Source organism: Panthera pardus, unplaced genomic scaffold (assembly GCF_024362965.1).
Source record: "Panthera pardus isolate Hobbes unplaced genomic scaffold, ASM2436296v1 HiC_scaffold_24, whole genome shotgun sequence".
In the NCBI taxonomy this organism is placed as follows: Eukaryota; Metazoa; Chordata; class Mammalia; order Carnivora; family Felidae; genus Panthera; species Panthera pardus.
This window is the reverse complement of record NW_026526810.1, coordinates 117760531-117773190: the sequence shown is the minus strand read 5'-3', so window position 1 is coordinate 117773190 and position 12660 is coordinate 117760531. Positions and strand designations below refer to the sequence as shown.

The 12660-nt window shown below is 39.1% G+C and overlaps 1 protein-coding gene across 1 annotated transcript in view; it reads left to right on the top strand.

The window, feature by feature from the left end:
• Positions 1–658: 658 nt before the first annotated feature.
• The window catches only part of SEL1L (SEL1L adaptor subunit of ERAD E3 ubiquitin ligase), a 52298-nt gene continuing 40296 nt past the window's right edge, over positions 659–12660 (top strand). The window contains exons 1-3 of the mRNA XM_019461936.2: positions 659–848; positions 6393–6430; positions 7472–7706. Coding sequence (XP_019317481.1) covers positions 779–848; positions 6393–6430; positions 7472–7706 — 343 coding nt within the window. The 5' untranslated portion in view covers positions 659–778. The remainder of the gene's footprint in view (positions 849–6392; positions 6431–7471; positions 7707–12660) is intronic.

Below are 12660 nucleotides of genomic sequence, written 5' to 3'. Positions count from 1 at the left end.
CTAAGTTCAAAAAAATACTTCGAACTCAGTCTAGCTGTTGTATTCTTCCTCAGTGTTGATATCACTTTGTCCAATTCAAAATTTCTAAATAAAACAAAGAGGAATAAGAGCTTAATACACATTGCAAACTATTACCCTTACAATGTGTGCTGCTTGATATATATTTTGGCACCACACACACACACACACACACACACACACACACACACACACACAGGGGCTGTGAGTTCGTGGCCTTGAATTAATGTCTGTCCCAGATGTTACTTAAGTAAGTCCTCTTAACTTCGACAGCCACCTACCTGCATTTTTAAATCTTGCCCCACAATGGACTACGTTTTCCAAGAGCACACGTCGAGAGAAGCCCATGAAGTGCATTGTGGGAATTGTAGTCCTGGGTGACTTTCTTTTCTTCCCGGCCCTGGACCCACGCTCGGATTCCGGGAGGGTTGAACCCAGGATCTACCAATTAGCTGGGGCCATGTCGGTGAGGCCGTGGTCCTACCGGGAAAGCCCGTGTGGGAACCTCGCAAAATGATTGGTCAATGCATGACCCCGGGGGCGGAGCAATAGGGTGGGCGGGAAGACTGCGACGATTGGGCACGGAGCCCGCGGCGGCGGGCGGGGATTGGCTGCGCACTGGGGCAGGGAGGCCTGGGAAGGGGCGGAGGAAGGAGACCAGAGCAGGAAGAGCAGCGGTGAGGCGGTGGCGGTGGCTGAGTTGGTGGTGGCAGAGGCGAAAGCGACAGCTCCAGGGGGTGGCAGCGGCCGCGAGAGCAGGATGCGAGTCCGGGTTGGGCTGACGCTGCTGCTCTGTGCGGTGCTGCTGGGCTCGGCCTCGGCGTCCTCGGGTCAGTATCCGCCCCCTCGGATTGGAGGCCGGGAGCCACCGCCCCCCGGCCTCCATCCCGGGGCAGGGCCGTGGGGGCTCAAGCTGGAGACTGCACTCTCTGGTCACACCTCGCACTAGCCTGTCACTCGTTGTCTTTCCTTGGACTTTGGCTGGCCTGGACTAGAGCGGGTATTTAGGGAGCTAGAGAGGGGAGGGAAAGAAGGGGCGGTCACCCTGCCCACACCTCTCCTCACTTAACAAACTTTAAGCAACTCCTCGCGAATGAGGAATTGACCCTGGAAATGAATCCCAACAGCTGGCTTAGATCCACAGAGGTACCTGAGCCTTTTGGAACTTCCTCGACTCTCATACAGATTATGTGCTTGAGATTTGTAAGTTAAGTAATTGACACACCTGGATCTATCACTGAGCAGAGCAAGGGCCATCAAAACCAGGATGTTGACAGTGGTTTGGCGGATTTGCTTAATACCTGAGGTGGTCCCTTGTCTGTCTATTTAAAAATGAAGACTTTTGATATAATTGTGCCCACTCTCTATCCCTTTTCAGGAAATATTCCTGAGGAAGTGGTGTTTACCTCTGTCACGGTGTTGGAGTTGCCCCATGTTTGTTGACAGTAACTCTATGATTTTTGAGAAAATTTGGTCCCTATAGATTTAAAATGTATAGCAACTCGTTTTCATTTTTTGGATAGATACAGAAATGTGCCTTTGACTTGATTTTCCAGTTAGCTGATTTATACTGTGGTTTGTTTTTTATTTTTTAATAGTTCAGTATGCCTACATCTGAAAACTTCTATTTTGAAAATGTTGATAAAGAAACAGTGTTTCTAATTGTTGGTAAAGAAACAATTAGTACAATAAAGCTTTTGAATTTTAATCAGTTTAGTTAACAAGACAGCTGTTCTGCGGCTTTAAATTTTTTTGGAACAAGGCAGGGTATAAATGTCAACTCTTTTTTTTTTTCCAACAGAAAATTTCCCAGATGGTTATTTGAATCCCCAAATTATCTGTCCTAGTTGTAAGTCGATGCCATAACGTCATTCTGTTTCTAAAATGAGAGGTCTAAACCTAAAATTCTATCCATAATGTGGTTTGAGATACCATTTCAAAAGCAACAAGCATATGCTAGTTACTTAACTGCCAACATCATCCTTTAAGGTCTGCCTTATCCCCTTTTAGTGATGGTTTGTATTCATAACCAAATCTTCAAAAACTCTACATAACTCTTGAAGCCCTGCTTGCATTTATTTGACCAAAAGAAGTATGAAATGGAGCTGTTGAGTGTAATGGATAGAGTAACTGATGGACCTCAGACCACTTGCATCAGAATTCCTCTTAGGAGTTTGTTAAACATGCAGTTTTAGGTCTGGAACAGGTCAGCCATCTGTAGTTTAACAAAGTTCACAAGTGATTTCTTCACGCTAAAGTATAAGAACTACTTAAGGAACATGGTAAATATTCCTCCGAGTTCAGTCTGCACAATTTAAGGAAAATTAAAGCGTAGAAACATTTTCCTGCATCTTCCATTAAGTTATTTCATATACTTAGAGCTTCATGTCAGTGGAGATGATACTTGAAGAAGTCATTTAAGCAACAGTTGGGATTCTCGGGTAGTTAAAATAGTTTATTAAGACTGAAATGTTAAATCTTTGGACTGTGTTGGTGTAAGCAGAGATTTCCATTGTAGTTAAACTGTGCCAAAGCATTTCTCTGGCAAAGGCAAAATCCATGTTTAGCCACAACTAAAACCGTATAGATGTTTGTGCTGACAAACAATAAAGGCAGTACTGTACTCACATGAAGTGCAAATATGGTAAAACACTTGTGTGAGGTAAAGTTTTAGAAATTGAGTACATGGCTTTTTAGTTGACTTTTTTATTCATTAAATTGCTTATTCATACAGGAAGTCCACCTCATTATTAGTTTAGATTTAAAGATTTGCTCCTATTTAAAACTCAAGTGTTGGGTCATAATTTGTGTTGACTTAAAGTTTGAATATTAGTGGTTACCTAGAGCAAGTTGCATTTATTACCAGTTAGAATATAATCGGCCAACAAAGGAAATATCTATCCTGTCACTGTTAGTAGCTATTATTTCATAGTTTGTCTTAGAGGCATATAAAAATATGAAACTTTTATTAGCAATGTTTTCTTTTTCCTGTGAATAAATAAAGGAGGGCATTAAAAAGGCATTTCTCCTTCATTCTCTTGATAATGAAAAATGCTATAATTTTTCTTACTTAGAAATACATGTTTTCTTGGGTTGCCTGGGTGGTTCAGTGAGTTAAGCGTCTGACTTCCTCTCAGGTCATGATCTCACTGTTTGTGGGTTCAAGCCCCGTGTCAGGCTCTGTGTTGACAGCTCAGGGCCCGGAACCTGCTGTGAATTCTGTGTCTCCCTCTCTCTGCCCCTCCCCTACCTGTACTCTGTCTCTCAAAAATAAAAACATTAAAAAAAAAGACATACATATTTTCTTATTTTCAACAGGAAGAGATAGTTTACTTTTTTTTCTTTGTGCCAACAGTGTTACAGAATCTTTTAAATTAGATCCACTGCTAAGTGTTTCAGATAATAGTTCTATTATCATACTCAAAGAGTAAATTTGAGATTGCAGAGGATGTTTAATTTCATTGTTCTTTTGTTCCTTAAAACTGTGAGTCAACGGGGCAGGTGGTATTACTCTCTCTTGATGCGTTGAGAAAAAGGCTAAGGAAGCTTGCTGTATTGAACCATGTATGTATTAACGTGTAATGAAGCCAGGTTTTGAAGCTAGCTCTCCAGGCCTTGATTTGGGAGTAATTAAAATCAGGGGTATTGTAGGATCTGCACAGAATCTATGGCAAATCAGAGAACAGGATGTCTGCTGTCTTTCGCCAAACTCTTAATACTTTCTGAGTTTGAAGGTCTATCAGTCTGTTTAGTTTACATAACAAATTGGAAAATGAATCTGTGATGATTACTTTTCCCTGAAAGAATATCTCTGATACTTTTTGCAGTTTGGTTAGCTGATATAATGAAAATTGGTCTTTTTCAGAGGAAGGTGTACAATTATTAAAGTAATGTAAACCATTATATTTTGGATGTGTTGCTATTGAATGAGAAATGTGTAACTCTTCGTTGAATTCTTTTGCATTTTTTTCTTGATGTCTGTGTTCTGATAAAAGCATTATTATTTTCTTTTTATTTATGCATAACTTCAGTGTCTTTAATTGTTACCTGACTGCTATATATGAGAAGTTTCTAGATTATAAGCAACTTCTATAAAAGTGTTATGTGAATGGATATATCAGTTTGAAAGAGAAAATAGCTTATGCCTTAAGACTACCATCTGGAGTAGTCTTTCCCAGTTTAGCAAATGAGAGAGAGTTCTCTTATTTACCAGTAACCTTAGTATATATTCCTAGTTTGAAGAGAGAAGAGAGAGAAGCATGATGCAATTCACGTGAAATAACCCTGATGTCACAAGTTTCCATGTCTCTTGGAGTTCAGAAACACATTTTGCCAGTCAAACATCTAATAGCTTGTAGTGTCTCAAATGTACATATCTTAAAATTTATTTATAGGTGTCTGTATTATATACCTATTAGCTACGTATGTGACCTGTGTTGAGAAGGTACTAAATTTCATGATTTAGTGATCAGTAATTTAAGAGTTCCAGCTCATCTAAAGTTTCAGTATGTAGGTATATACTATATATATCTGTGCATTTAATGACTGCTCTTGATATATTAGTTAATGTTTGTGATTAAACACATCCATACATACAACCTTTTTTTTTTTTTAATGTTTATTTTTGAGAGAGAGAGAGAAGGAGACAGAGCATGAGCAGGGAAGGGGCAGAGACAGAGGGAGACACAGAATCCAAAGCAGGCTCCAGGCTCTGACTTGTCAGCCCAGAGCCTGATGTGGGGCTCGAACCCGCAAACCGTGAGATCATGCCCTGAACCAAAGTCAGATGCTTAATCCACTGAGCCACCCAGATGCCCCCATACATACAACTTTGATATATAATGAAGATGATTTTTTTTCCTTTATCCAAGATTTGCTGAGAATGGAATTTGAACTGTATGTTAAACCTTGGGCTTTGGGTAAAACTTGTGAAGAAGTTAGCATGAAGGATGATTGTTCATTAACTGGCATCACTACCTAAATGTTATGGGCACTATGGGACTAATGCATGCTATACCTTCCTCTTCCCCACTCATCAGAAAAAAAACATATTTGGAAGGCAGTCTAAAAGTAGTTAATGTGGAAGTAGCTATGGTTTAAGTATGTGAATTGACAGCACTTTTCTTATATGGCAAAACCTCAGTAGTAGACTAGTTTTCTCAAATATTCAAGAGAAATACTGTGAAATAGTGTTGTGTATTTTGTACATAATGAGTTGCTTATACTTCTTAAAGTTAGCTCACTACTTTGATAATACAAACCCCAAAGCATGTTTTTGTTAGGCTTGAAAGAGTTGCAAGTTATGAATAATATTTAGGGTGTAACCATATGAAGTAAAGATAAATGACAACCAGAACACCAAATTTCCTGGTAAAAAGCACATGGTTTTATAGCATTTTGTCTGCTGGTTAATTTCCCATATAACTTACAGAGCAGGCAATACTGAAGCTCACTCCTGGATAAAATCAGGTAATTTTAAGACTAAGAAGGCAACTTAGAGATCATGTGGCAGTTTTTAAACTGGCCAGGAATACAAAGATCAAACACATGCATATGGACACTGGGTTGTTGAATGTGTTTGTATAAGATCAGAAAAAAGAATGACAAGTTGCCAGAAAAGAAGTTATAGGAAAGCACAAAAGGAGTAATAGAAGGAAGGTTAACATAATTGGACAAAGCCAAAGCAGCAGATAGGAGTTTGGAAGAAAGGTGTAACCAGGGTCTAGATTCATTGTTTATTTAATAAGAGATCTTAATTTCTTAATAAGAAACATGATGGTTTGATGCTACTTTTTATTTGTATCTGGTTATATCCCGAATAGAGTAGAACACAAATCCTAAATATCTTAGTCTGGCAATTGTACACTCACATAATAATAATTCTTAGTGTCCATCTTTAGTAGTCTCAGTGAACAGTAAGATGCTAATCAGTACTAAGATAAGCTATGTAATTCCAGATTCTGATCAGAGGAAAATAATAGGTGGTATCCTGAACCACAAAATCAGAGATTGATTTTTATAAATTTAGTAACACATTCTTAGTAGTAGACTTAATATGTGCAGAAGAATTGGATGGTTATGTGCAGAAGTGTCTGGTTTTGGTGGTGGTAGTGGTAGCTGGTCTTCCTGCCTATATAACAGATGGAGCTGCCGTTGTGCCCGGGGAGAGAAGAAGGACTACTCCAGCCAGCCCCTTGTTTTGCTTTCACCTAGTATTTTCTGAGCAGTTGCTGAACACAAGCAATTTTTAGGTAATTCTAGGTGTATTTATCAAGTGTCTGATTATTATTTGTTGTACTTATTAAGTGCTTTAATAATATCTGCAATTTTCCAGCAAGAAGGATGACTAAAATTGTCTTAAAATTTCTTTACAGATGAGGAAGGCAGTCAAGATGAATCCTTAGATTCCAAGGTGTGTACTAAAATTTGCATGGACCAGTATTTAATGCCCAATTTAAAAGTATGGATTCATGTATCTTAAAAAGGATATGAAATCTGCATCTTTTGAGCATAGAATTGGGTTAAGAAAAACATAGCTGATATTCAGTGTACTAGTTCTTCCGGAGGGGGGGAAGGTAGGAATCACTGACCTGTAGGAAGGAGAATAATAAATACTGTGTTTTCATTCACAGTGTTGGTTATTAGGTTTAATTTTAACTTAAATGTGCTGTGTAAGAGCCTGAAGGCAGTAACATTTTTTTTTTTTTAACGTTTATTTATTTTTGAGACAGAGAGAGACAGAGCATGAATGGGGGAAGGTCAGAGAGAGAGGGAGACACAGAATCTGAAACAGGCTCCAGGCTCTGAGCTGTCAGCATAGAGCCCGACGCGGGGCTCGAACTCACGGACCGCAAGATCATGACCAGAGCCGAAGTCGAACGCTTAATCGACTGAGCCACCCAGGCGCCCCAAGGCAGTAACACTTTTCCTGCCTAATGAGAGATTGATTTTATTTCTGTTTTTTTTTTTAAGTATTTTTAATTTTGAAGGCTTAACCTCTGCCATTTGTTTCCACTTATATATCAATTTTTATACATCTGTTGAGCTAAATTGGTTGATTGAGTGAATAAGGCTGATTATTATGCATCCAAGGAAACCATTCAGTTATGATCTCTGATCTCTAGATTTGAGGAAACACAGATAAGAATCAGAAAGTTGTAGTACGGGGCTAGCATAAGGGGAAGTATAAGAGATGTTGGGAACTTATAGGGAAAGACCCTAATCCAGACTTCAGGAATTAAGGAAGGCTTCCTGGGGGAAGTAACATTTAAGTTGAAATTGGAAGAGTCAGGTTAGGCAAGTGATGAAGGCATGTGATGAATACATACCACAGTGGTATGTATTCAGAGTTTAGAGAGACGACCAGCTCCTTCACAGCTGAAGGAGATGTATCTGGATTAATAAAAGTAGTGGTCAAATTAGGTTGGAAACTAAAAATACTTTACATTCTCAGACCCCTTTGCCATCAGATGAGTCGTCGGTAAAGGATCACAGCACAGCAGGCAGAGTAGTCGCTGGTCAGATCTTTCTTGATTCAGAAGAATCAGAATTAGAATCACCTATTCAAGAAGAGGAAGACAGCCTCAGGAGTCAAGAAGCGGAAAGTGTCACAGAAGAAATCAGCTTTCTAGAATCTCCAAATCCAGAAAACCAGGACTACGAAGAACCATCGAAAGTACGGAAACAAGGTAGTCTGGGCATTTTCTTTGCTTTTGCCTGATTTAGAAAGGAGACAACTAAAATTTAAACCAGTGTAGAAAGATGCAAATGTCTAGTTTCTAATTTTGAACCATATATAATATATGAAGTGTGGTAGTATAGGATTTTCTAGATTTTTATATGTCATAGTTATTCATTTAATGGATTTGACCCGTTACATAAGCTGAATTTGATGATGAGAATTGCATTTGTATTACAGTAATATCCTAACATTTCTTTTTGCACTCCAGTATATAATTATCTGTCTGCATGGTACACAAAATAGAAACTCAAGAAAGATTGTCTAATATGCTGTTCTGGTTATTTTCAGAATTGTGTTAAGATTTTTGCTACAATAACCTTCCCTGTCACCCTAGGAAATTGATGTAGGTGTTTATTCCTCTAACTGAAGCTCACATACACTTTAATTCTTTTCTAACTTTAACCTTCTTGATACCCTCTGTTTTTAAATTTACAACTTGCTCTTTCTCACAATAGAGTGTGCTAAATACCTATCCTTCTAAAATTAATTGTTAATGAATCCACTCTGCCCTGTCCCATCAGCCTCCTGTCATTTAGTTTATTATTTCAGATATCACTACCATACCCACTTATTATTTCCATTACTAACTACTTTTAGAAATTGATCCAGATTTGACCTTTCAAAAATACAATTTCTTTATTATAAATACCCATACTTGCAAATAGAAAAACTGTGTAAAAAAATTAAAAGCATCTTAATTCCACCAACTAGACATAACAGCTGTTAACATTATGGAGAAAACTCAGGATCTTTTCTAAATACATAGTTTTCAGAAGACTAAAATGGGACAAAATGTATATTCTATTTTATAGCCTATATTTTGTGCCTTAACAGTTTATCTTGAACAATTTCCTTTATCATTTAGTATTCTTTTACAATGTGATGGTTAATGACTATAAAAAATTTTACACGTAGGGGTGCCTGGCTGGCTCAGTCAGAAGCGCACGCGTCTCTTGATCTTGGGATCCTGAATCTGAGCCCCGCGCTGGGTATTTACTTAAATAAGTAAAACTTAAAAAAAAAATTGACATGTCATAAGTTGGAAATAGGTTGTTTACAATGCTTTTTGTTGGGTGACCATTTTAGATGTATCCTTGCGCACATCTATGAAAATTTTCAGAGAATTAGTTTTTTAAATATGCTGGACTAAATATAAAATTTTAAAAGACATTCGATACATACTGTTAAGTTGTTCTTAGGAAAAGTAATTGTTTACTTCCTTTGAAACTGCTCCTTTTCCTGCACCTCAGCCAGTGTGTATTACCATTTTTAAGTTTTTGCCAAATACTATAGCTTAATTCATTCTTTTTTATGTTTTATAAGGGAGACTTTGAAACATGCACAAAAGTAGAGGATGTAATGGACCCCTGTACCCATCTCCCGGAGTCAGTGGCCCTCTACAATCCCATTCTTGTTGCGTCTCTGCCACCCCACACACATTAACTCTTTTCTTTCCTAGAGTATTTACAGCAAATTCCACATGTTATTTCACCTATGTATGTATCTCTCAAAGTATGACTTTTTTTTTCCAACAAAACCACAAAAGTATTAGAACACCCACAAAATTAGCTGTTGTTCCTTAATCACTCAATCCCCAGGCTCTCCGTTTTCCCAGATGTTTCAAATATCTTCTTAGAAGTGATTTGTTTGAATGAGTATCCAAACTAAGATCATAGGTTTCTCTTAATCTATAACAATTCTCTCTCCCTTGTTTTTTATTTCATTTTACTTGTTAGAGAAATAATGTCCTTTGTGCTATACAGTTTCCCACATTCTGGGTCTAGTTGGTCATATCCTTGTAATATAATTTAACGTGTTCCACTGTCTGTTGTCTAGTCTGTAAACTGGGAGTTAGCTCTACAGGCTTGGGTAGATTCAGCTCTGGTTTTTTATTGAGAATATCTCATAGTGTATTGTGTACTTCCTTTTACATTGCATTGCATATAGTATCTGATTGTCCCACTTCTGGTGATGAATCAATGAAGCTGGGTGGTGTCAGCCTGATCCAGCCATGCGAAAATTCCTCACAGATATTTCACCTAGAGGTTTTGGCAACCATTTTGTTTGTTGTCTGGATTTCACTAAGAATTGCAAAGTGATGGCTTTCTAACATGCAATTCCACCTGCATTTGTTATCTGGGATTCTTTTATAAAGAAAAACTTTCCCTCATCAACTATTTGGTTACCCTGAAATATAGTCCTTATAAGCAGGATAAATGCTCGAGTTTTTCCCTTGAAGTATTTTCAAATAATAACTTGGTGCCCTAGCAACCTCCAAAGGAGGCCAATGAGTACATTTTTTTGTTTGTTTGTTTTTATTTGCTTTGCTTTTCCTTTGCTTCTGAGCATCATTACAGATTTGTGGGTTTCACATGTTGGTGCTTCACGCTATTGCAGTCACCCTTCTTCATTGCTCACATGACCCCAGTTGTGCCTGTTTAGAGTTCCTTTAAGTTCATTCCTTTGTTCTTTTGACTAATTGTAGGTAACTTTTAAACATTTTTTCTTTTCAGGCAGGGTAGGATGTCTTAAATTATCTTTTACATTTCCTAACCCAGAAATGAATCAGCCATCCCCCCCCACCACACACACACACACACACACACAAACCAGATTCCTGTTAGTGGAAATTGTATTTAGACACTACAATCTAGGCAGCAGGGACATGCACTGCAACTTAGTTGTCAGTACTGATAGCCCTTTTTGGTGGGTATGTTTAGGAGATACATCATTCATCCTGATGCTTCCTTTTCAAGTTAAATATCGTGAGAAAACCCAATGGGTCAGATTGGTATATTGGACTCCACCGAATGAGAGATCTTACCCAGCACCAAACCTGACTAATATGTTCAAAGATACAATTATCACAAGACACAGGTGAAGTGTCTAGAAGTCTGTGACTGCCAGGGCTGCTGCCAGCTACTGCTTGCCTGAACTAGGATGCACTCTGGCCTGGATTTTAACGTACGAAGCCTCTGAGTGATGCATGTGGAATGTTACGTCCATGAATGGGGCTATTTCCATTATGAAACATCTCCAGTTTATTCTGTGATAACTGCATAGCTTGTGTGACATTTTCTAGGAAGTCATTCCTCATAAATATATACATCCCAGGTTTATGTACAGTGAGCAGTGTAGACATACCACATGCATACTGCTAAAGCATTCCATAGGTAGGAAGGACCCGCCTGGTAGGAAATACCTTTAGTGTGCTTGCCGGAAGTCTTTTGTCAGCATGTTTCTAACATGATTTGATCATGTCACCTCTCTGTTTATGTATAACATAAATTATATATGCATGGTTTTGTGTGCAGTCCCAACTACATTAGAACTGGGTACTATGATATTTACTTTTAGACTTGCTTCCTTTGTTCTCTCATCCACATCTCTGCCATATTGATCTTCCTAAAACCCAAATTTGATCCGTAACTCCCCTGTTTACAACCCTGCAGTATCTCCCCGTTTGCCCGTGAGATGACACATAAGCCCCTTGGCATGATTCCCAAAATCTTCCACATGTAGCATGCCTGCTGGCTTCTGTGACTTCATCTCTGTGGCTCTGCCCCAGACCCTCTTTCAGTGATATCAAACCCATTACCATTCTTCAGATACACCGTGCAGTTTATGCCTCTAGGTCTTTGTACAAGTTCTTCCTGCTGCTTGGACTACCTTCCTCACCCCCTTGCCCAAATTTATCCTATTTCTACTCATCCTTAAAGAAGAACTTAAGTTTCTCCTTTCTGAAGTGGATCTGAACCACCCAAGGATAGTTGAAGAGTCTTATGTCTGTAAGAACTTCCTGCCTCGTGTCCCTGCTTTCCCCCTTATGTCAGTTCTCTAACAGCAACCAGACCAGTTTTCCTTCCTGTTCAGAGCCTCCAGTGGCTTCCTATCACATTCAGAATAAAGTCCAAATAAGGCCTTCCATGATCAAGCCCCTACTATCTCTCTGACTTTATCTTCTGCCACTTCCCTTCACTCACATGATTCCAGCCACACTTGCCTTCTTGTTGAATATTTTACACTTAGTTCCAACTGTCTCTGGGATCCCCAGGACCACACCTCCAGGCTCGATGATTTTCCATGAGACTCATAGGACTGAGCATGTAGTCATATTTATAGCTATGGTTTATCACAGCAAAAGAACACAAAACACAATAAAGAGAAATATGCATAGGTGAAGCCTGGGGAAAAACTGGATGCAAGCTTCCTATGGTCCTCTCCCTGGGGAGTCACACAAAATGTGTTTAATTTCTCCAGCAACAAGTTGTGGCAATATGGGTGACATGCTGTCTACCAGGGACACTCATTAGAGACCTATACCTAGAGTTGTTTTAGGAGGGTGGTCATGTGGGCACTCTGTACCTAGCACATACCAAAACTGCAGACTCGTGGAAGGAAAGCAGGTGTTCACCATAAACCATATTGTTTGTACAGTTGGGATGAGTCACTCCTAACAGGGTAGCGGGAACCCTTCCAAAATCTTAAGTTCCCAGACACCAGCCAAGGGCTGACCTTATAAGCAGGTCTTTTCAAGGACAGAAGTTAAAACCTGCTGTGTGAACTCTTCTCTGCATAGTCTACCCCCTTGGTCATTAGCTGTCTTGGCTTTACAGCAAAGTTACTCTCAGTGAGACCCAGACAACAGAGTGAGAACAGTCTGCAGTATTGGTTTCAATTATGCCCTTCATGGGTCCTGGACTCAGCCAGTCAACAAATCCCATTAATCATAAAGGCCTGCCTTAGTCAGGTGGCTTCCCCCTTAAATATCTGTATTAACCCTTTTTACCTGGCCTTAAGCATCAATTCAGGCCCAGCACAACTGGCCAGTAAGTTTTAGCTGAGGCAGTGTCGTGATAGTCAGGGTGCACATACAGAAATATAGTCCCAGAGGGCACGTG